This window comes from Bactrocera oleae, chromosome 2 (assembly GCF_042242935.1).
Source record: "Bactrocera oleae isolate idBacOlea1 chromosome 2, idBacOlea1, whole genome shotgun sequence".
NCBI lineage: Eukaryota > Metazoa > Arthropoda > Insecta > Diptera > Tephritidae > Bactrocera > Bactrocera oleae.
In genome coordinates this window covers 5,627,481-5,653,742 of record NC_091536.1, presented here as the reverse complement: position 1 = coordinate 5,653,742, position 26,262 = coordinate 5,627,481, and the positions used below count along the sequence as shown (strand labels likewise).

Sequence of the window (26,262 nt, the reverse complement as noted above, 5' to 3'; positions counted from 1 at the left end):
CAAGGTGCATGCAACCAACATAAATAGATACATACAAATATACATATAGGTAAATTACACGGGTAAACATATAGGCATGCAATAGCAAATTACGGCACTAGATAATTCATATTTTGATAAACATTGTTTATATGCCATATTCAACATTGAACTACATACATTGTTTATATGCCATATTTAACATTGAACCAATAAAATAATAATAAATATATTAAATTTTTAGGTTAGAATCTGCATTTGTATATTTGTTTGTGTGTATATACATATAAGTACTTAGTAAGGTGCGGTTAAAGGATTAATTTGTGTACTTACCGACGCACTGGCACGGCTAAATTGTCAACACTGCGTGACATAAGCGATACATCTTGACTAGCCCTACGTGACCTATGTTATGCAAGTGTTATTTGTTTTTGTTGCGGTTAAGTACCAACGAGCAAATCGGGTGAACATAAAATAAAATTTAAGAAAAAAATTAAAATGATAAAATGTTCAAAAAATAAAATGTTAAAAGCTTTAAAAATAAGATTTATAACGCTAAAAAAGCAAATAAAACTACTGAAACTTATTGCCATTTAAAAAACATAAAAAATTGTCTGTGCGCACTGTGAATTTAAACTGCTTTGCGTATTGTCTCTCTCCTCAGTGCAAGCGCTCTCCACAAACACGAGCTCACCCTTCTATATGAAAAATAATAATTGTAAAACATAGGGTTGTACCGATTGCCTACCCCTTTTGAGCGTATGCGTCACCTTAAACGCCGTTAAATGCATTAAAGCATTTTGTGGCTTTTGTGCGCGCTATTTACCTAGTTACGGTACAAAAGGCGCCCCCAGGGAAGCGCAATTTTTGCATTTTCCCAATATTTTCTGCATAGACAATATGGTTGGGGCAGCGTTAGGATGAGTAATGGACGTCAGGTCCCGTGTACCTTCGACATTTTATCGGCCATAAAATTCATGGCCATAAAAAATGCATACATTTAATAGATTTTTTAGATGTTTGTGCGTCTTTGCATGCCGACTGCGTTGAAAGCGTGAACTAATATTAAGGAGGGGATTAAGTGTGTGCAATTTGTGTGCATTTAAAAAAATTATAAGTTATTTCCGTTGCTCTTAATGCACTTTTCTAAAAGGTTTAGTAATAGTAACAAGTTTGCCTTTAGAAGCTTGTAGCGGCTTCAAATGCAAAATACTGTTATTAAATTTTTGTGAGATAAGAACTTGTGATATTTTTCATAAATAAAAAAAGCTGATATTTGTATAAATTGCGTCAAATCTAGCAAATATGCAGATTGTTTCTTTGTAAGCATGCATTAATATATAAAAAAAGAAAATTTGTTTGATAATTCAAAAAATCAATCCATGGTTTATGTTTTATGGTATTTCTCTAACAAGGAAGAAATAATCGAGGACAATAGAGACAAGATTCCGACACGCAATGTCATAAATGTAACGAATTGTTAAACTTAAATACTAATTATAAACAAATGTTCTAGCAAGGTTTTACTGTTATAAAGAACCTTCAAGTCGAATTAAGGTTACCTAGATTTTGACCGGTCAGTTTGACTGTCAGCTACATGCTATAGTAGTACGATATTGGAGATTCCGACAAATGAGCAGCTTCTTATAGGAAAAAGCACGTGTGCAGAATTTGAGAATGATATCTCAGAAACTAGAAAATGATATCTGAGAGACTAGTTCGCGAATACACAGACAGACAGTCGAACAGACGGTCATGTCTAAATTGACTTAGCTCGTCATGCTGATCATGTATGTATATATTTATAGGGTCTCCGACGTTTCCTTCTGGGTGTTACAAACTCCGTGGCAAATTTAATATACATACCCTGTTGAGGAAATAAAAATAGCGAGAGAAAACTGTTGTAATCTGTTTCTAGAATTTGTATTCCGTATTTATATTAACCCATAGAATACTAAACACAGAACGCAGTGCATTCATTATCGAACTATACATATTTGTGATCGGTGAGTACGGGACTGTATATGTCAATGCGTTGTTAACATCCAGATTTTAAACCAAATTTCCCAACCTTTGGAGATGTGTCAGAACAAGAATAATCAAACGACATCCAAAGCACCATTAGGACCTTCCAAATATTGCTTTCAGTTCCAAACTTTTCATTTATTGCTTTATTAATGATGTACCGATAAAATAAGACCAGTTATGAAAAAGGGTTCTTCATCTTACTGCGAAGCATCAGAACATTTTTATTGACTTAGTAGCTCTTTTTTGCTACAAAGCTAAAAACTCAATCAAGCGAAAAGGGATCCCCGCTTTTACATCTCATAAAAAGAGCTTAAATTTCTTTAACAGCATGTTATTGTATATGCTTGTAATATACCTAAATTACTACTTTCTGAAAACACCTATAGACTTTGCCTCGTGGTTTATGAAACATGTGAAAATAGTGCTGTAGCTGTAGCTACCATATATGAGAGTTATTCTTTTCTTTCTCTCCTGATTCAGAAATATCCAGATAAGGTGGTACTAGCTTTCATTAGGACTGACTTAAGTGCAAGTCATTACTTATTTAAAAAAAAAGCTGCCTTCCGGTTACAGAAAATCAACTTATCTCTTTTCTTAAAGACAAGTTTGAAGTTATCTCTAGACAGCCATTAGTCAAAGGAAAATTAATGATTATGTTGACTTAAATTTCAACAAAAAAAATTGGATGATACTAAAAGAGAATTTTATTGTTTCTTTGAAACTCAGATTATTTATTTTTAAACAATTAAACACGCGTTTACAACTAGTTTTTCTATACATTGCAAACCAAGAGCAAAGTGCAAGTTTATTTTATTTTTAACACTTTTAATTTTAATATTTGTGAAACATATTTAGTTTTACAGTTTTAATAATTCTGCTAACAAACAGCTATTGAGCGCGTAATTAACACTTTAATAAATGACAACTTGCGTAGGTCAGCAAAAGGGTGTATAGTGAAGAGTTTAGTTTCAAGCATGCATATGAATAAATTATGAAAATATGCACTTATGTAAGCCATATATTAATTTATGATTTTAGACTTTAAATTTTATTGTACCATAAATTTTAATTAATATTATTGAAACTAAGTGTATGCAATTTTATAGCTAATTAGCACGGTTGTCAGAAGATAACTAAAAAAGAGAGAGAAACCCTTGAAAAGAGCATAAAATAAAGTGAGCTAGTTTTCAGAATGTTGTGGATATCAAGATACCATTTATGTATGTATATATTTATAATTTTTTACACTTTAATCTTTTTGTTATGTGTAAACATTTTAAGTGACTTGACTTTATTATCTTCTGCTTTTTAAGCTGTTCACACAGCCCCTTTCATTAAATTGACTTTGCCAGCATTGAGGCGGATGTGTTATACATATGTTTACTTATGCATTTCTGGCTATTTACAGGGAATTTCAAAATCATTTAATTTATTGATGTGCCAGATTTTACTATTTACCAGCTAATTGCTTGGTAAATGTTGATTATTAATTACATAATTCACTCAAGCCAATGACGTGATATTTTCTGATTTATGCAGTGCTAACTAACTTATCGATTCAAGTAAAGGCATCGTAAAATTTACATATGTCCACTAGAAATTGTTATAAACATATCAATAAAAGCTCAAAATAATTTTTTGACGAAATATTTATATTTCGAGCGCGTGGCTAAAAATATCAAACACAATTTTCTTAACAACAGCTGCATATTTTGTGTTCTAATTGACATCACAAGATTGTTGTTCAGAGGCCGATGAGTTTGCGGAAGAAGCATACATATGTATGTCCCTAAGCTTTGTTGGTAGATTACCAATTGATATATTTATATATAATATAAATATCGTTCATTTTATGTTTATAGATTATGTGGTTTGTGTTTAGAAAGTGACGAAACGAACAAGTTTCTGACACTAATGACAGAGATTGGAATGATGAAAGCCTCATTCATGCACTTGATAGCTCTTTGTCAAGAGATTTTATAGTTGTTCTATCAGGTAATTTGAATGTTCATATCATTTCTAAGAGAGGGAGCAACTAGAATTCGGTATCAAAAGTTGGCAGATGACCTTAATTGATTAATCGCCTTCGAATGTTTTTTTCACTGCGAATTAGGTTTGGTCCAAACTTACTTTAATGCAAAATGTATACTTCAATACAATTTTAATGATTTGTATAGGTCTTTGAGCATTGAGCCACTTCGCTAACAGATATACATACATAAGTTTTGAAAAAAATCTTGCATTATATCAATTAGAAGGTCTCTACATCACTGATTTTAAGTCGGGCGATTTTGATGAGAGGTTCTGAGTCACAGATTTCTCTCCTACCCTAATTTCTTCACAGTCCAAGGATTATTACGACTATAGTACGAAAAAAATTGGTATGGAATTTCGTTAGAGAGTATCTGAAGTTGTCCTCTATATCGCATTGGTTGATGAGTTTACAATATATTACTGTATTCTCTAGGTGTAATTTTTAGTAGAGATCACTTTAAACTTCCTGATAAACAAATTTTATTCTAAGAAAATAATTGGTAAGATTGCGAGATGTTTGTGATCAAAGGAATGTAGAGATCTAAATATCTTGATAATACTGAATATTTTTATAACTGTGAAGGCTTCCAAGCGTATTCTTTCTGAATTGCATCACTTTTCTCCGGAAGAATATCATTAGTCCTTTGTTATAATAAAATAATAAAACTAAAGCCTTTTATATGATCTAAATGTAACCTATGTCGAATACATACATATGTATGCGTCAGAAAATACGATTGCACCGCTGACACATTATCAATTTGGTTGTGGCAACCATTCACGTTACTAGTTTACCTATTTATAAATAAATGTACTCGGTTGTGATTTTGTGCTAGTTTAAAAATATTTTAAATATATTCAAGTTTAATTTTTAATTACTACAAAATATCGAGACTGGCAACCTGGTGTTGGAAGAGAGCAAACAGCTCACTCGCTTCTACGGGAAAAATCCAATTTTTGCGGATATCCTAATATACAGTGTGTAGAAGCGGACGGTAGAAGCGGTGGTGAGTGTTCATTTACATTGGGCTCTCATAAGATAGGTCGTAGCAGCTGACGTACGGAAGGGAGGAATGTCGGTAACGGTTTGAGCTGTAGGTAGTTGAGCTTACGTGACGTGGAGCACATATGCAACCAGCTGGGCTAATGAAGATTTACGCATACAAACATACATACGTTTATGTGTATAAATACGTTGTTTTCGCACATCTTTGTTGTTGATCTCGTCTAATATTCTCTCTACAAAGTAACGCGCGTACTTTGCACTTGCTCACGCGCTCATTTACGAATCAGCACAAGCTGTTTGACCGAATCTGTGTTGACCCTAATTTGAAAATTTTTGTTTTTGTACTTTCTGGTGTGAACGCGTAATATTTGTTTTTTTCAAAATGAATTTATGGTGCTAAACTGATGTGTGTGTGTGTGTGTGCCGTCGCATAAAAAAACTCTTTGCTCTCTAAATGGAATTGACCTCCGAAGTGGCGTACGCATTGCATACAAATCACCGTTAATTTATTGAAAGTAGTTTTTTGTTTATATCTCGTAAGTACTTAAGTACGTTACGACTACGTAAACCGGTAGGTAGGCAGCGATTTTTCGTAAACAATAAGCAAAGAAAGGAAATGCCACTTTTGTGTGTTTTTTATAATTTTTTTGATAGCTTTTGTAATTTGTTGTTGTTGTATTACACATTACCGGTCTTTGTTAGGGCAACTTGTACAGGGTCACCAAAGTTTGTAAATAAATTCATAGTTTTTTCCACAGCTTATTGTTGCAGCAGCCACAGAAATGGCTTGATTTAGAATGCTAATTAAGTTATTTTGAAATTTAAATTGAGCTTTGAAAAATATTATATAATAGCATTTAAAAAGGCATGCCTTATGTGAATAAACAAAAATTTGATTTTTAAGTAGGAAAATTTTAGATGATTTATTCAATTTCTGTAGAATCTAAATACAAGTACATAATATTGTAAAATAATAGTAAAATTAGAAAATGCCAATTATCTAGAAATTTTTACGTATGCGACTGGCCAAATCCGTATTTTAACTGTGCGAAACAAAGAAGTCAATATCGTTTGAAGCCGGTAAGTAAAGAATGCTTAAATTTTATCCCAAGAAAGCAAGCAATGAATCCTCAATATATTGAAATTTTAAACAAATCAAATAACTGAATCAAAATTTTTGAGCTGGAAAAAAATTTTGGTTTGGTTGGTTGAAAGAGGGGATGAAAATTAGATACATTATGTCCCGTTAAAATAATTCAAAGGTTACTACTTTGAAAAGTTAAAAATGTCTATGCGGTTAATGTATAACGACCAAAAAATTTCAGTGAGTATAGTTGCTAATAAAGACCACCTTCGCTATTGTTCTGCCCGCTGTCGTTGGAGATATGTTTTTACAAAATTTAACGCTTGAAAAAACAACGCAGTTGTACAGTGGATTAAATTAATATATTATATGTATTCGCCATTCGCCAAAGTTTCACTTATTGAAGCCTATCAGTTTGTCAAAAGATGCTAAAAGAGACCGAAGAAGGAACAATATAAAATATATAATATTTTAAATAATTTTTTTTCCATTCGTACCAAAAAAAGTGTCAGCCGGCATAAAGAAGACTGTACTTTCGACCAAAAAGAGAATGGTTTTCATAGTTTTCTTGCACGATGAACGCTTTTTGTTAGAAAACTAAAAATTTTCTTATAAAAAACACAAAGGCTGAAGATGTTTTCAGATATTTGGTTGATTGCGTGAGCATGTCATACTTTGGTAAACTCTCCTAATTTAAAATACGGTAATTGAATTTTTTCAACATTTTCAGCAAAATAATTAATTATTTTGAAACAATTTAATATAGAATTTTTCAATTTTCGATAAAATTTATCAAACTTTCGAAAGATACCGTTACTGGCGTATTTGAAACATCGAAAGGCGTAAATTATACATACGTCCCGTTCTCACCAAGAAGTTGCTTTTTTGTCGGAACCGACGATATCTTACTTTAGCACATAGCTAATATATAAACGGAACGATCTAACTCAAGTCGCTTTATGAAAAACTTTTTTATTTGACAAGATAACTTCACGAAATTTGGCGTAATTTATTACTCAAAGTAATGCTACAATCTTCGAACAAATTATTCAGATCATACCGAAGCATATAGCTGTCATTCAAACTGATCGATCCAAATAAAAAAAAAAGATATTTCTATACCCACTTACGCTATTAAAAATGCACTTGTGAAGGCTATTACAGCTTCGGTGCAGCCGAAGTTAACGTTTTTACTTATTTATTCTAAGAATGTGATCTTTTTTCTTTCGCCTTTTAGACAAATCTTATATGTTCGTAATTTTTATAGATGTTTTCGAAACTCGGAAATATTTTTGTATAGATTTCCGACCTGTCAAAAGAGCCACCATTTGGAAGGTACCTTGTGTTTATTTTTCACAGAAAATATTTTTAGTGTTTTAAAATTTTTGAATAAGGAAAATTTGATCAAATAAATGTATTTTTTATGTACATGTTTTTTAAGTGTGTGCTAAGAATTTTAACTCAGAGCTAATCAATTATTTTACGACACATAATCAAGCTGTATTAATAACACCCATAAAACCTTTCATTTATGAATCTATAATTCAATAATCAAATGCTTACCAGTAAGATTGCGTTGCCGTCAGAAAATGTTGCATTGTTTGTTGTTGCAGCATATATAAAATTTATATTTGTTGTACTATTTATAGAAAGTCAATAGATATTTTGAATAATTTCGACTGCAATTGTTGTTTGCACTGAACTTTTACATATTAATTTTCACTTTTCTTTGTCGCTGCAAATTGTTTTTGCTGCAATCAAATAAATTAGCGACAAAAGTAAAAAAAAAAGCTATTGATAAGTCAATAAATAAACAAAGAGATGATTAATTAAGCCAAAATGTTTAATGCCGAAAAAAAAGCCTCCTCACTTTCACTGTGTAAACATTTCAATCATTGCAGTTTTATTAGAATACAGCGATCCGTCTTACGACAACTGTCACATGTGCCCGTTAAACGCAAGGCTCTCTTTGCCTCACTGACAGGTACTCATAAGCGAATGCAATAAATGAGAATTTGCGTCGCAAGCAAAATCAAAGTTGTGTAATGTCAAATGCTATGTTTTTTCGATGCAAACACGAGTTTTTGGCTGTCATTTAATCTCCTTTGTTTTGTTATGGTGGCATTGACACGGAAAAAAGAGCAAATGATAAAGTGTAAGAATATCAAAAACCGAAACTATCACCTGTTTGATTATTTTTACAGCAAAAGGAATAATATCCTTAAAATATTGTTGCAATTTGGTTGCTGAAAGTATATCGAAATAGGTTTAATATTTATAAATTAATTTTTTTGCTCCCCATTTGTAATTAGAAAATATATGGCAATCTTTGTTGCGACTCACCTTTAGTCATAGCAAAAAAAGTACTTTCAATTTCATTCTCAAATTGCAAAGTTTTCGAAATTTACTTGCCATAAAATAACTTTTTTTTTTACTTTTTCTTTATCATTTGCAATAAAAATAAATAAAATAATGAGCGTGGAGTTTTATGGCGCTCTAATTCAACAATATCTTCAAATAAGATCTTTTTTTTCCACACAAAACTTTGGTCGACTATTTCCGTAAGAATATTTTTCGGATTTTGGTTCCTCTCAGATGACAATTTTTACAAAGTCTTTTGATGCCGTACCTATTACCACTAAGTTTATTTTAAATGCTAAGTAAGCCACCGCGACCACGTTCTTTGTGCTGAACAGCAAATTTCATATTTATCAACCTACTTTTCGAAAAGTTACAAACGTTCCGAACATTGTAACTAAATTAGCAGCAAATAAGATCGTTGATAGTGGTTTAAAAAAAGAAAAAGTGCTTTCGGAAATTAGTTTCCTAACCTTTATTTATAAACGCAATGACTTTCGGAAGTTCAGTCTGACACCTTAACTATTTTTGAGTATATGTTTACAACTATATATCTGCTGACACCATCACGAACCGAATTTTGCCGACGGTACTTTAGTCGATCTGAGCTAAGTAGGAAGTTGTGAACTTGTATACTACATTTTTTAGGTATGTAATTGGTGGCAAATTCTCATAGCGATAACGGCGTACAGTGGCTGTGTTATCAATAGCTTTGAGCTCGACAGCACGACTTCTTGAGATAACTTTTGCCAAAGGCACTTGTATAAACAGAGAAAAAAATTTTAACGAAATTCTGAAAGTCAACAGATTTTAATGGGTGGAATGTTAAATAAACATTGTAGGAAATTTTCAATTTTGAATATGTGTGTGTAGTATATTCTGGCTTTAAGGCACTCTCCATCGAGCTTAAACATACCGAAAAACAATTTTATTTTAGAATTGTATTTCTTAAAAATAGAGTTTTAGAAAATAATCTTCTCTATTATTCTCTATATCTCTATCTATTTACTCGAAAAAATTAAACTAAAATATAATATTACTAACTATTACTGCAGGATGTATATTTTGCGTCGTTAAATGAAAGTTTTGTCTTTCAAAAACTATTGTGACAGCTGTGAGCCTCAAACCAAAAACATAAATATTTAAACAAAGTATTAACAAGCTAATATCTTCATTCACCGCTGGTAGCACGTACTCAATCCAGCGTAAATAGCTAACAGTAAACACAGAATTTGCACATATGCAATAAATTTGTTTCTATAAAACCACCGCATTTTATTGTTCGAATAATTGCAGAGCAATAGCAATTGCATGACAAGCTGCCAGATCACTTCATTTAGCTGTGAAATGGCGTGAGTTTTTTCCTTCACTATTTATTATTGTTTACTTAAGCCATTATTTGTGCTGGTCACTTCAATGTATTTGTATTTGTTGTAAATTAAGTGATCAATGCTAATTTTTTAAATAAAGATACGCTACGCTGGTAGTTAAAAATTTCACATGATGCTTTCGAAATAATTTGGTGACGTTGTCTCCATAGAATTAATTTTGGTTTACTAATAAATCTTTGAATAATAAATTTAAGTAGTAAATAACTTAACTGCTTTGTTAGATGTTCCCTGTAGGTATTTTGTTTTCTCAAAGGTTCCCTATAAGTATTTTGGCTAAAAGCCGGTGTACAGTAATTTTAATTTAATTAAACATGTATTTGATGTCTTTCTTTGATTTTGTTATGGTTTTTGGCAAAGTGGGACTGAGTAATATCAATTTTCTGTTCGACTAGCACTTTTATCAATTGCAGACAATATTCTCGAAAGGGTAGAAGAAAATTTAGTAATTGTCGGCACAAAATAATTTGAGTGTCAAGTCAGTTTTTCAGAGTGCCCAATTTAGGTGAAATCATAAATATCCGGAACTACTTGATCAATTTCAACAAAATTTGGTACATAAAATTATTTTAACAATCCCATCTCACAATGAGAAAATTAGCGAAATCGGACTAAAACCCCGTCTACTTCTTATTTAGCACAATTTTTAATTCCCTGATTCACTCACTTTCCAGTATACAAATCAAGCACCAAAGGATATATTTGGACAAGACTTTGCACAAATAGTGCTTCTAGGTATACCATCTCAAATCTAAAAATTGTCAAAATCGGGCCATAACTGTTCAAGCCCCCAGTTATCGAATATGTAAGCCCAGTGCCAGTTGCTAACTTTTATCGGAAATAACGGTCAATCTGTGAGATATATTATTGCAATTCGGAGAGAGTCTTTCTCTGATAATAGTATGCAAGTATGTCAAAAGTTGATTGAATCGGGTCAATACTTTCCTTAGCCCCATATACCTTATCGAAATATTTTCGAACTTCCGGTTTACTTCATACCGCATATATCGGCCAATACATGAGCTATTTCAATAAATTTGCAAGTAATTATGTGGATGTATTTTCCTTATAATGCTTCATCTTTGTGCGTAAAATGAGTAAAATCGGATGAAAACTGGCCCTAGCTCTCATATAATAAATCACAGAGTTTTTAAACATTCGGTTGATGTTACTCTAGATATGTGAGAGATGTGAGGTACCTTAATGAAACTAAGGGAGTATTTTAGTATTGCCGGAAATAGATAAAATCCGATCAATATTACCCCAATCTCTCATATACCTAATACATGAATTTCAAACGATTGGCCTTCACCTATGTCATACATATAAGTCAATATGTACGATATCTTAGCAAAATTAACCGAACTTCCAAATACTACCTATATTGATTTTTGTTATTTTAACAAACTTTATACCGCACATGTCATTGTTTTTATAAAATTACTTGAAAATATGATCTCAAGTATACCTCAGCAATGTCGAAATCAATTGAATCAGCCCATCACTTTTTTTGTCTCCAATATAACCTGTATAATAATTTCTGACTTTCCACCTTACAAAATGTGTGATACTTTAATAGAATTGAATAAAAAAGTTTTCTCAAAAATTGTATGGGAATATGAATGAAATTAGTCTACTCTTTTGTCCAAACCTTGTATCCCTAAAATAAGGAATTGCGATCCTCTAGTTTACGTTTTCACTTCAACTCATTGTATAAAATTTAGCTTCTTCAGTTGAGTTTATATCCCATATATCTCATTTGAAGATGATCTATCTAAAATATATAAATCTAAGTGAGTATATGACCTATAATAAAACTTAATAAAATACAAATTTCATTATAATCCATTGACGATTTCGTCGAATAATGAATGTTGAATTGTTTCGCAGCCTCAGACTGCTATAATGATACGGCGGCATAAAAACGACTCAAGGATATAAATTCTCTTAGTCACAAAGTTTACACACTTGGACATTGTCTCGTACCTTATTGACATTTGCAGTTTTAAAATTTATGAACACTTAATCTTGTAAGCAAAATCATCGATAATCGCCGATTACTTCGATTGGCGATTGTGATTAGATTGTGGAAATGGCATAAAATGATGAAATGCGAGGATTTGAAAAAAATGAGCATATTTCAACCACACTTGAAACAATTATTATTTCTTGAAGCGCAATTGTAATAAAAAGGCTTTGTTCAAAAGCACTCGATTAACTAATGAAAGCCATAAATACGGTGAGTACAAATTTTTGAAATTTACGGCGGCAACCAAACAAAAAAAAAATTTTATGTTTATATATTTGCGATTGCCGGTTTAACGATTCTAATGATAATTTTGTTTGTATGGGTGTAGAGTCATACACACCTAGTTAATGACATACACATACCTACATCCATATGCATACTGTAATTCTGGAAAAAATTATCAGAAACAGAATCACAACGAAATAAAGCGTCTAAAAGAGGCGATACAAATTGGAAAAAATAATAAAAACTGATATATACTATATATATAGGTATATATATATACATATATATGCACATATGAACACCAATACATATCCTAAAAACTACTACTTAAAAAAAAAATAGCCGCATCAGAAAAACACAAATTAAATTATTATTTTTATTGCGAGAACCTTTATGACACCAAGAGCGCGTGAACTAATCGCATATCGGATGGATGCTGAGCGGGCGGGCGCGCGCAGCTAGGTCAATTTAGTTGCCATATGGAAAGCTGTATTATACAGCAAATTCGCATGCGCTTGGCTCTACGTCGGCGACCACGTTTCACGCAATCCGTCAATGCTGCGCGTTGACTACAATTTGAGCACGTGCGCCATCAATGAAGCTGCAAGCGTTAATAATAGCGCCACCGCCTGTTGCCTCCTACATTGCTTAGCCTATTAACGCCCAGCGAACGCCCATCGCCTCCTACTTCGCCTAGCGCGCCGAGTGAACGCGCATCACCTATGGGCGCGCTAAATGTTTGCACAAATTGACGGCAGTAAGTGATGATATGATGGCACATCTGTGCATCGGCACAATGCCCCAATCAGTAGCGCATATACAAACATACACACGCACTTAATTCAATCAATTGACGCGTAGTCACTCAATTTTGTATTTGCGCGGAGCTGATCTTTTTACCCAGTAGCTACGCGGCGTGAGTTTCAGCACAACGCGGCCTGGCGCTTTCAGTGAAGCGGCTTGTGCGGTGAGTTTGGTTTGTGAATTCGGCTTGCGGGGTGCGCTGCTCGTTTTACAGTTGTTATTGCTTATCTGTCTATTTGTTAATATCTGCTGGATGTGCTTTTTGTAGTGAGCGCTGTTTGTTCAAATTTACATTATTTATTAAGTCCTCTTTTTTCTGTTATTTCTTCATTTATTTATTCAGTATATTTCTATTTTATTTATCAGTTTCTTCGTTTAATTAAACCTCTTATTTTTGCTCAATTAGAGATTTATTTTTCGTTAACTCTGATCATCAGACAGAAAAATACCAAATGAGCTTTCAGTATTGAAAAGACTGACATGAACTTTATGGTTCTTTTAGATCTTTATAGTATAATGACAAGAAAGGCAGTTGTACACAGAGAAGAGAATCAGGTAGATTAGGTTAGGAGGAATCAGAAAACAACTCCGCTCTTATTTAAACTATTTTCATGGGAATAAATTGAAACACTCAAGTCCTTTTGAAACCATTAGAGGGTTGCAATAAGTAAGTGCTTTCTTGTTAAACAACGGTCTTAAACATTAAGTTCCCAACTGATTTCATGGTTTATTTCTTTCCGAGCTAGATCTCGAAAACAGTTGAGTTATTTGCTGACTGAATTCAAGAGTAATTTTTTAAGTTTTTAAACTGTATCGAAAAGAGAGATTATAGCAATCAGAGAAAACATTGTATTAATCCAAGTCGATTGAGGTTATCTTAAATTTCACAGCAAACAACAGATATTAGCAGTGTTCCACAGTATTAGTATAAGCTACTTTCTCTCTCTTGCTGTCCGTACAACCTTTTCATTTTTGCTGGCTTTTATGCGTTCAAGCTAAATAATCACATTTTGGAAATTTTTATACATGAAGGTATATAAATATATATATATATATTATGTTATGTATTATTAAATATCTTGAAATTCCAAATATAGCTCAGTAACCTCTGATTGCGTCAAAAAAAAAGTTCTTTGTATGCACTAAATATTTCCTATGTATGTAAGTATATATTATATAGATAATGAAATTTAGATAACAGAAAACTAAAGAGTGAATGCATGAAAAAAACCCAAATAAGTGCCTCATAAAAATATGTCAAGGCAAAGGTTGTAGAGTTGCGGAGGAAGCGACATTCTCAAGCAGGATTGCCATTAGGCTAAAATTCTGCAAGTATAAGATATAGAAGGCTATCCTGAGGCCTGCTAAACTAGAACATATGGTAGAACCAGTTGTCTGAAGCTGATATAGTAAAGAAGCTTTCAGAAAGACAGAAACTAGGTACTTCTCTGAACAAGATAAACTACTCATCGCTGAGTAAGAGATAATCAATTAAACAAATATTGACATAAAAATGACGGTAATCGAAATGTAAAGAGCGCTAAAATGCCAACAATGTGCTTACCGAAGTGTAAACAGATGCCAAAAATAAAGTTTATTAATAACATGAGAAAACCACAAAAAAAAATATATATAATTGAAAGAGAAGTTTTATGAAATGCATTCCATACGTTGTAAACTAAGCTGGCAACAACCCAGTGAATATAAAAGTTAGCGTTTTAATTCACTCACGGATAAAAAAAATAAATTAAATTCTTTAAATTTTTGTACAAAAAAATTACTTAACGAATAAAATACAATATTAAATGACGACAATTGTAGATAACAGCGAGTATTTCATTTGCACATAATTTTTCGAGATTATACCCGAATTCTGCGCTTAATTCAAAAAAAATACACATTCATAAATATGCATATACTTGTACATAAGTACGTACATATAAAAAAAGGAGCAACAGACGTCAAGAACAGGCATATATGGTATGTACATATGCAAATAATCATGTGCATACATATATTTTACAGTATATATGTATGTAGATATGCCTAGTTACTTTTTTTTTTAAATATATGATAAAAATTTGCATTATTATACTCTAGCAACATGAAAGCTATAGAGTATAATAGTTTTGTTCACCGAACGGTTGTTTGTATCACCTAAAACTAATCGAGTTATATATAGGGTTATATATATATAAATGATCAGGATAAAGAGACGAGTTGAAATCCGGGTGACTGTCTGTCCGTCCGTCCATCTGTGCTAGCTATAACTTGAGTAAAAATTGAGATATCTTTATGAAATTTGGTACACATGTTTCTTGGTACCGTAAGATGATTGGTATTGCAGATGGGCGCAATCGGATCACTGACCATCCCGCCCACTCCCCATACATATTGGTAAGATATGTAATTGAAATTCATATAATAAAATAAATAAATGAAACCCTCGATAATAGTATGTTTTGTGTCAAAGATGGGTTGAATCGGATCAATACTTCCTTTAATGTAAAATTTTGCCAACACTTGAAGTAATTTCTTGGGCTTTGATCATTGCAAGTTGCGAGAGTATAAAATGTTTAGTTACACCCGAACTTAAAACTTCCTTACTTGTTTATATTGCCTTCATGCTTGTTTTTCCATATTTTCGAATTTATCACAATATTTGCGAAAGGTAGTTAACATTTTTTGTCAAAAAAATATGGCAGAATAGAAGTTCTGCGCACACTGTGTTTGCACAGCAACGAGATAAGCGTTTGTTGTCACTTTGTTGTTGTATAAGGCTCGGCAAACAATGGAAGCTGACAGGCGTTGCAAATTATAAAGACGGTTCCTTTTGTTGGCTACTAAATATTGCTATTTTTAGGCGGCACACAAACAGATACTTGTATAATGGTGTGCATGTGTATAAGGTTACCCATTTGCAACGCAATTCAGGTTGCTTGCTGGGAAAGTACTAACAGTTATTAAGGCAGCAAGGGTGAGCTGAAATTTTTGTCAAACATATTTTTGAAATTTTTTTTTAATTATAATTGTATTTTTGAGGTAGAACTTCTTTGGTTATTTACAAAAATCTGTTAAAATTAATGAAGAGCTGTAGCGCAACAATATTTTGTTTACAACTGAAAATATTATTCAGAAGTATTGCCAACTTTATTTTTTTTAAAGAAAATTGTTATTGTAAATGAGATAAGTATCACTTAAGCCGACTGTAGGTGGCAAGAAAACAGTTGCTTGACATTTTCATGTCCTATAGACACTACTTTTACAAAATCGTTGAAACATGGCACGACTCTCTTGTGGAGGCGTCTTTATGAAGAAAACAAATATTTAGATTACAAATGCGAATTAGTGAGGATCATGAGATTTTCTGTGATCTGATGATGTGCGTCACGTCTTCATTTATACGTGGTTATAGAGAAAAACATTGAAAAAATTATGGTAATAGTGCTCGAAAGTTACCCTGTTAGCATTCTGGAGTTACTAGAGGCTTTTCGTAACTATTGGAGATCTACTTAACACATTAGGTTGATGTCAAAAATGCTTTGCCGTCCATATTTTACTAAAAAAATGAAACTTTGCAAAAACCAAACGTGGAATAGAGGTCGCCAGAGAGTTTCTGGTCAACGAATTGCAAAGAGAAGCATTTGTTGAGCCACCTTTTGATCAAATTGAGCTTATTTTGACTTTTTCTTGTTGCCGAAAGCCACCATATCAAAAAATTTTGTTTCCGTCTTGAGTCAAATAAAAGAACTCTGTCGTGGGTTGTAAAGAGAACATGGACACTTGAACTGACACTATACTTGCTAATTTTGCTCCAAAATGAGCATTTTTTGTAGGCAATTATGAAAATTTGTTACTACAAAATTATTAATGTGTTGTTTTTTTAACACATCTGCTAACTTTTTTTCACTTTCCAGGTTTCAGAAATCAAGTTTAAAGAATCACGTTACGTTTCCGGCACTTTTCCTTTCATAACATTCTTTTCTGCCTTTTTGCAAAACAATTTTATTTTAAACTTAATTTTTCTTAAACATTTTTGTACAATTATTGTATTTATATCTTATCAATTGCTTCTCTTTGTGGTTTGCCCTCTTAACACATTTCCTCCACAACTACACTGTTATGATATTCCGTTAGACACTGGAACACTTTACATTTATTTATTTATTTAATTTTTATAACTTGTGCTCAAACGCAAACACTTTGATAAAAGAAAAATATAAATATGAAAACTTTCGTAAACATTTTTCGTTTTATTATTAAATTTCTTTGCGTCACTTTCTAGCGAATTGACGTGATTTTCTGCACTTTGTATCCGTTTGCTCTTCAACTTCGCGACAAACTAAATTACCGCGCTGCTCTGTAAAGCCGTCGAGGAGGCCGCCTGCATGTGTACCGGGGGCCCTGTACACCATACATACGCACATATGTATTTATGTATGTAGCGTTTGTGGATACTTTAGCTGAGCTCCAGCACTCAGTGGGTCGACGAGTTCTATCTTTGTTGTAGACAATCGTCGCGGTTCGTGTATTTCTGGTTTGTATGTTTTCCTCATTCAGCTTTATTAATGTCATTTTACCTCTCTGCATTTACATATCTACATACCCTCATATGCATATATGGTACATATGTATGTTTTATATTTATTTGTGGAACGTGTCTCTTTATTTATACAATAATTTTATCACTTGTGTGTAGTCCATCACACATTCGTAAATATGTTTATATGTATTTTTGTAGATAGTGAGACAGTCAGCTGATTGTGTGCGTGTTTTAAAGTGTTGCATGACAACGCAAAGCGGAGCACAAATTTTCCTGCAGCGATCCATTTAACCGGCTTATTTTCGTTCTTTCGGTGAGTAAAAAGCATACATACATATGTACATACATATATACCATATACAGATGGTATGAGTATTTACGCACATTTATTTACAGTTTTGTACCACTGGGCAAATGGGTAGAAAGAGTGAGCCGGTATGGCCACACTGGTCGTGCACTCGGTAGATTACATACCCACATGTATATACATATATATATTTTAACACATACTCGTACATATAGAATATATAATTTATATCGTATGTGGTACTACTAGGACCATATAATCTGTTGATATTTATTCAAATTCAAATTCCACTTACTGTGGCAACCACTTTTGTATTAAACGGCTCAATGGCAGTTAACTGGTCTGATCGCTTGACTCTCGAACTGCAAATTTGACACCGTTCTCACCAGAAAAGATCTGAGTTCATCTGAGCGCCAGTCTATATATAAGTTAACTACTGTCTCAATTTTTGAGATATGGACCTGAAATTTGGCACACGTTCTCATCTCCACGAGAAGCTGCTGATTGTTCGAAATTGCCGATATTGGACAACTATAAAAGATAGCTGCCTTACAAACCGATCGATCAAAAGCAAGTCGTTGTATGGAAACATTCGCGATTACTGGCACACAGTATTTTCCAAGCAACGCTACAATCTCCGCAGAATTTGTTCAGGTCGGACCACTATATTATATAGCTACCATTTAAATTGACAAATCAAAATCAGATCGTTGTATACCCTCTCCTGTTATAAGAAGTGCACCTGTGAAGGGTATTTAAGCTTTGCCCGAAGTTATATCTGTTTTTATTTTATTTTAAAACCGGTTTTCAGAGAAAGAATCAGTACTTGCCGAATCAATAACAGTCAAGCACATAAAGTTCGTTCAATACAGCTAAGTAAGTTTAGGTGGAATGTATTCGAATTCCACAATTTAGACCACAGAGATATATATATTCTCGCCGAGCATTACACTATGTATATTTAAATCAAAATAAAACTGAGTTAAAACTCAAGAGCTTCACATATTTTCTAGGTTTTGAAGAATTTATAAGTTCCTGATCATATCTCTTTATAATTAGTTCATGTTTTAGCAACAGTTAATAACGTCGACTTTGGAGATATTATACAAATTTAAGGTGAATGCAGCATATCTTCAAAAAAGTAGCGTGGTATGACACGAGGCTTCGTCGTAACCTCAAACCAGTTTCTCTCGAACACGTAATTCCTTTGTCACTTAGTCCACATTACGTCTAATCAAAATAGCGTACAATTTCTGAAATAATATTAACAACCTAGCTTAGCTATGCATGATTTTTATCACCCTTGATTCATGTGTTTTAGACAATGAGCACTCTGACTTACGTTAATCTTCTCCCAACTACAAAAATATTGTCGGTTTTACTACAATACTGTTTAAATATTATCTTTTATCATTTCCAACTTTCTAAGACGTAATCGAGGAATCAAATGCAAATTATAGGCACTTCATTCCGAAAGACCAATCTGATAGAACACACATATTCATCATGGCTTTTGGATTTGAATTTTCATACAAAAGTTTTAATTGGGTTATTTGAGCCATACCCAAGAATAAAAGCTGATCTAAAATTTAAAAATCAAAATATGTTAGAAACCTGTTTAACCTTTTTACATATGATAGAACGCTTGTATTGATAAAATTTTTTTAAATTTGTTGTTACTTTCACATTGTAAAATTATAAAAGAGAGCATCGTCTAAGGTTAGCGATTCAAGTGAATGTAAAATGACGAATCGAACACGGCTAATAGGAACCAGCAAAAAAAACTCTTGGAAGTAGATTTCAATTTAGTAGCAACTTAATTTTTTTTTTTTGTATATTTTAATTTTTAATGTTGCAATCTATTACCATCGGAGCGTATACCACGAACAAAATCCGTCACTAAATTGGTTGAGAACTACGAAAAGGATAGACAACTTAATTCAGTGCTTTTCTTTAACAAATAACATTTTTTTAAGTGCATCAATTTTAATCTCTTCACATTTTTCTTTTTATTTACATCAACAGCGCCGAGTTCTGGAAAATTTCTATGTACACGGCGTCGTTGATAGTAAAAAGCGCATAACCACGCACATCAAAGCGCATTTCCGGTCTCTAGGGGATATTGAATGAGCAAATGTATATATAGCAAAAATCGGCTTGTATATATATTTGTATATACATGTAAGAGCATTGGTATTTATACAAAGACTTCAATTCAATCATTGCAAAAGCGCAATGGTCTAAGAAAAAACACAAAAAAGGAAAATTACATTTTTATAAAATAAATATTATTTAATTTAAATTTTTTTCGCTGCATTCAAGGGGAAAATGCATTTTATCACAATTCTCGCTTGTCGACTTCGTTTTTTTGCTGAGAGCAAAGAGATAAAATTGTTTTGAAAATGAAGTATGTATGTGGCTGTGTACTTATATATATTTATGCAATATATATATACATATATATAGAACTTTATGTTTTTATGTAATATGCATGTATGTATGTATGTAAATATGCATTTGGTTTCGCGCCGCGTGGTAATATTTGCATAAGAAATGCAATCAACTGTGTGCAGCTGCGTAGCGCCACAGAATCTCAGCTGGCAAAAAGTTTGCTACAATATGCACACACATATTTACAATATATCACATACGTGTTGCCTTCAAACCGATGTGATAATTGTATGCAAATAGTTAATGTTAAAGATAATGACAGTTCAATGTTTAAATGATTAAATGAAAACACTGAAAACAAAATGTGCGATAAATATGTACTCGTGTATGTATGTGTGTCTGTGTATGCGTGTGCTAATTATTGGCGAGTGATTTATGGCTATTGACAAATAATAAAAAGTAAAAATTTAACACTATTATTAGCAGGACTTTAATGAAGTCATTAAAACTGTGACTAATTAGCGCTTCAATTAAATACTAAAGAGAATTAAGCAAACACTTTAGTTCAACGGCATAAATTATTACTCTTATCGTAAGCGTTTAGTAAAATGTATCTGTAAACGTATTGCTGCAATTATAAGTACTTGAAGAATGTTAAAGAATGCACTTTAATTGGGTGAAAGAGAGTTTGATAAAAATGTGTGAAGTCAGCTTTGAAAATTCTCCCGCTGAGAAGAATAGAGAAGAAAGAATATTAGAGATGTAGGGACTCTTGAGGGACCGGTACTGTGGATTCATGTGTACCCAGACCAGCTTAAGTCATGTTAAAGACCCGTGCAGACGTTGCAATGAGCAGCGGATGCTAAATGATTCGTTGATGGCGAAAAGGCACTTCGGATGTTAAGGTCGGAAGTAATGGCGAGATTCACCTGTGTATGCCGACTTGGTTATGAATGCGAATTTAATGGATTTTGAGTTATGACTATCTCTAGTAACTCTGAGAAAAATGCTAAAACTACGGGGGGTGTGGCTTAAATTCGGAATACTTTGTTGGTGGGGTTTTTGATGTATTTTGAAAACTACACGGTACGCCAACTTCTACATCAATACAAGTATGTAAACATTGAACAACTTTATCATTTTGTAATTAATTGAGTTGGTCAGATATTTTTGGCAATCTAATTTTGATGAGCGATGAGCCAATTTCAAGCTGTCTGGCTTATATGCGTTTTCGACACCTGAAGAGGCGGTTGATGCGTTCCGAACGCATGTTTTGAATATACCTCAACCAGACTGGCAAACTTACTTCGAAAATTGGTTCAAACGCATGCAAAAGTTTATATGTAGATCTTAAAGGAGAATATTTTGCAAAACAATAAATGCATTTTCGATGCTTAACATTTGTTGTTGTTCTCTAATCCCAAATTATAAAAAGCAACCTATGTAGGGTGGTTTGATTAACGGAAAATCCCTTTGTGACACATGAAATATCGCTGAATGACCAAAATAAATGACAGTTGGGAACAGCGATTGCACCAAAACGAACATTGCTTATGTCTACTCGCTAATACGTGAACATGTCGTAAGAGTTGCTCGTTTTGCCAAAATGGCGCGCTAAGTCACACTGTTACAGAGTTTTCAATTTATGTAAAAAATATATCTGGACAAGTGAGGTGAAAAAGAAGTGACAATAATTGGCCACTCAGATTTACAAATTCGACTACCCTTGCTTGTTTTTGTAGGCTTAGTTAAGAAGCAAGGTATGCGTCAAAAATTCTCCGATCATTGATGAGCCCAAAAAAAGCTAAATTCATCGCATTATCGCGCGAGATGGTGGAAAGAGTAATGGAGAACTTAGCAAAAAAAAGAGTACATTTTTTTTTTGACTAATGACGATGTTACTTGAAAGATGTTGTATTTAAAAAGTAGTTCACATAAAGTCAAATATAAAACCAAAAGTCAGTTTTTCAACGTTTTTTAACTTTCATATGACGGCAGAAAAAATTTTTTCATCTTTATAAAACCACAAACAGAATTTAAAATTTTATGTAAGGTACACATACATGTACATATGTACAATACATACTGCAAGAAATGGTTAGGTGTAGGCAATGTTGTAAGTGTCTAAACAAGAGCATAGCAATAATCTAGAAATGATTCATGGGTTGAGGAGGAAAATTAAGGCAAGCTTTAGCTCACAGCTGCAAAAAATCCAACACCACAACATCCGGGTTATTATTTATGTATCTATCCTATATACACCTAAGTACTTATATACATACTACTACGAGTATGTATAAACTTTTATATGTAAGTAAGTATTAGCTAAAGCTAATTTTAGCTTATGCTACAAACTATTATTTTCTCGTATTTAATTTTACGAATGATGCTAATTTTTGCACCATTAAGCCATTCATTTTTTTGAGTATTTATACTTTTACTTTGCTAAAATTTGTTGGCTTTATTGGAGATTCGTGAGAATTGAAAGAGTTGAGCGGTAGCTAAAGCATTATGGAAGGTGAGACTATTAATAGTCTTAATATTTATGTACATAAATATGTGTATATACATACACACAATTGTCTCTACTAATTTTGGAGCAAATAATACGAAAGCTGTAAAGCTGCTGAAGGTAATAGTCAGTAAGTAGTTGTTGGTTTTTGTTTTTTGTATATACAAGTATACCTACAGATACATTACAGTGTATATACTTCTTTGTACAAGTATGTACCTATAAATTTATGATTATCGTTTTTTGTGCCACATGGCTGATAATAATAATGAAAGCGAAATTTTCAATATCATGCAGTCCCAAAAAATACGTTATTGCTCACTATATGCTATATGTATTGGCATAACGACAATACAATTTCTAAGTGTTTAATCGTAGGCAGTAGTTGGAATGGATGATTGGACTGCTGCAGGGGTATGGGTATTTACGGTGGAGATAAGCCTTATAATATAATTTATTGCACGGAAAAATTATTAATTATAAATATACATACATATATGTAAGTATCTGAACGAGTTTGTACGCATTAAGATTTTGTTGTTAATATTATATATGTATGTAAGACTTCCATGAAAGCGTTTAGGCGGAAACACTTATTATGAAACCTACTTCGGTAAAATAGTTACTTTTTATATGTGTGCCAGTTTAATTCAACTCGATAAACACATAGTAAAAGTCGATTTCTTTCGCCGATTTTTGCATCCACTTGAATATTTCAAACTAAAAAACTATAAACTAATACTTTTGCCTTTTTTTTTAAATTAATTTTCTTCTTTCGAATTTTGATTTCCAAAACCTTTAATCAGTTTAGTTTCACCACTGGATAAAATTTTAGTGAACTATTTTAATCGATAAACCGATATTGTACAACGTTTTATAGATCAGCATTTACAGAAAACTTGTGAGCGAAAGTTTTTCAAAATGTTTTTAGTTAATATTGCGTAAACATATTGAATTAGAAGTAAAATTTTTTAGCTGCTTTAAACTTTCCGAGCTTTAGTGACACCAGATGAAGTTCTGTCTGTTAAGATTTGTACTTCTGAGTAGAAGTTTAATTTTTGCTTTCAGTGTAATCGATAAGTTGAATGTAAATTATGTAACGGATTAGAAAGAGATCAGGGACATTTTGTATTATGATGTCAATTATGTTTATCGAAATTTTAAATTCAATAGAAATTGTTCAGGGATGTTTGGTATATTGATTTAAATTGCAATTATCGAACTGTAAAATTCGATATATACGATTTATTTTCGATAACTTTCGATAACGGCAATCCAAATCGATTTTTATTGGCTTTTTTCAGTATTTACAATTCTTGAAATATATCATGCACTTGAAGTGTATACAGAGTTTAATCGTTCTATCCAAAATTTTTATAATTTCATGTAAAATTATGATAACATTTGAATATATAAACATCCGACATTCTCAATTCAATTTCAATTAAAATGAACGAAATTTAAAAATCAATAGAAATTATTGAGGGTTTTTTTGAATATTTAGATTGCCATTATCGAAATTTCAAATTCAATAAATTCGTTTGGATTTAGCTTATTTTCGATAAATGTAATCAAAATATATTTTTCTTGGTAATTTCAATATTTAGTATTCTTGAAATATATTGTGCACCTCAAGTGAAATTTTCTAAATAACATCTCAAAAAATTAATATTAACCGGATTATTTGGGTATTTTATCCAAAATGTTAGTAAAATTATCTATGTCAATAGATGAGTACATTTGGATATTGGAAAACGCAGAGATTTCTGGCTCTAATACCAGTTTCAGAAATTGTTAAAAGATAATCGATTAAATCGAATACCTCATTTTTATAAAGAAACCCATCGAATAATATTCGTAAACAATAAATATTTTTTATACATTATGTTAACTAATATATATTTCTCTAAATTATGTATGTTTGAAAAATAAAAACATTTTAAATATAAATCGCAGAGGTTATTTGCGATTATTCGAACATATGAAAGTGTTAGATTTAAGTCCGCCTTTACTTAGAAAAGAAAGCGCCTAAGAGTACAACCAATACATTTAGTTTAGAAAATCGGTAATTACTATCTAAAGTAATAAAGAACATTCGAAAATCATAAATAATATCGTAACATTGCCAAACCAAAATAGTAAATTATAGCGGTTCATTATCAATCAACGGTTTCCAAGTAATTATGAATTGAAAGATTTTAAATTTATACATTATTGCTTGTATATTTACACCTACAGCTGTATCTACACATACATAAACAGCAGAGCTTTGGGTGCTACACGACGTATACGCTACCTGCGCCAATACATGTACATAGCCACACTCTATACATACATATTAAAAAGTGGAGCAATTCTTGGTGTTTTGAAATTAAAAGTACGTTCAAGTAAATAAATTACTGCCTCGTCCATAACCATTAAAACTTAAGTGTTTATTGTTTATCGATGGCTATTAATTTTGGCTGCAAATACAAACATACATTTATACCAAATATCCCGTTTTCTGCTTTTGAGTACGAACTTTTAGCAACAGGCAGCGCTATTTGCACTCATAACACATGCTATGTCAGACTACTTGACTATTTGTTGTCACTTATTTGCACTTTTTCGATTATTTTCCCTCACTTTTATGATTACAGCTGCTTTCAGTATTTGCCATAAAAAATGTTGGTTTTGTAAAAACAAGGCAGGTAAACATCTATAAAATATAAACAACATTAAGTCAACAAAATTTTTGAAACGTTTACGCACGCCTGCAAAAAATGGTAATAAATAAAAAATTAAAGTAAAACCGCAAAGCAGTAGCAGCAACAGCAGACAGTCTTGAAACGCGATAATATTAGCGCAAAATTTATTTGTTATTTTTGTTTTTATGTTTTTTTTTTCGTTTTACTTACTCTTTTTATTTTGCTCGAGTTTATACTTTTTTACGTTATTTGCTGTGCAAGCTGAGGCGAGCGCGCAGAATTTGTTGTTTGCATTTGATGATATGTTTATTAGCCACACATTGGCGCAGCTATTTCATGTATTTTGTTTATATGTAAACTACAACAACAATTTACAACGCTGATATATTGTTTCTCAAACAATAATTGTTGGTCTGATATATGTGAACTAGCTGTAATGGGAGCACCTCACCGTTCTGCAGAAAAGTATTTGTAAGCTACTTGAGGTCTGACTATCCAGACTTTCACTTTCTGTTAGTTTAAGCATGCTAGATTTATTTCAAATAGTGCAATTTTCAAGATATTTAGTTTTGGTTAGCAGATCAGACAGTAATTAGTGTTATTGCGTAGTTATAGAGTGCTTATACTACTTTTGCCGGTCTAAGCGAATTAATTGGCTTCATTCAACTAACATAAATAAATCTGCTCTGGACGAATAAAACTGCGCTTTTGCAGAATCTTCAAAGAATAGCCATTATGGAAAATCCGTGGATACCTTTAGCGTGCTTGCAGCATAAAGTTCGATAAAAAATTAACAATAAAATGTTGTTTTCCGGTTATGACCGCTAACTTTCCATTTTCGCTCCAGGCAATCGAGGTATTACAGCGATTTCATGTGCTCTTCTTTA

The 26,262-nt window shown here is 32.3% G+C and overlaps 1 protein-coding gene across 13 annotated transcripts in view; it reads right to left on the bottom strand.

The window, feature by feature from the left end:
- The window catches only part of mtd (TLD domain-containing protein mustard), a 224,961-nt gene that overhangs the window by 98,914 nt on the left and 99,785 nt on the right, over positions 1-26,262 (bottom strand). For 5 of the 13 annotated variants that reach the window (XM_070107497.1, XM_070107506.1, XM_070107530.1 and 2 more), the window contains one exon: positions 313-384. The exons of 4 other annotated variants lie outside the window; for them this stretch is intronic. In XM_070107497.1, coding sequence (XP_069963598.1) covers positions 313-384 — 72 coding nt within the window. Of the gene's footprint in view, positions 1-312; positions 385-7,694; positions 7,859-26,262 lie in introns of those variants that run through there. 4 more of the 13 variants (XM_070107516.1, XM_070107533.1, XM_070107537.1 and 1 more) reach the window with 4 other exon arrangements.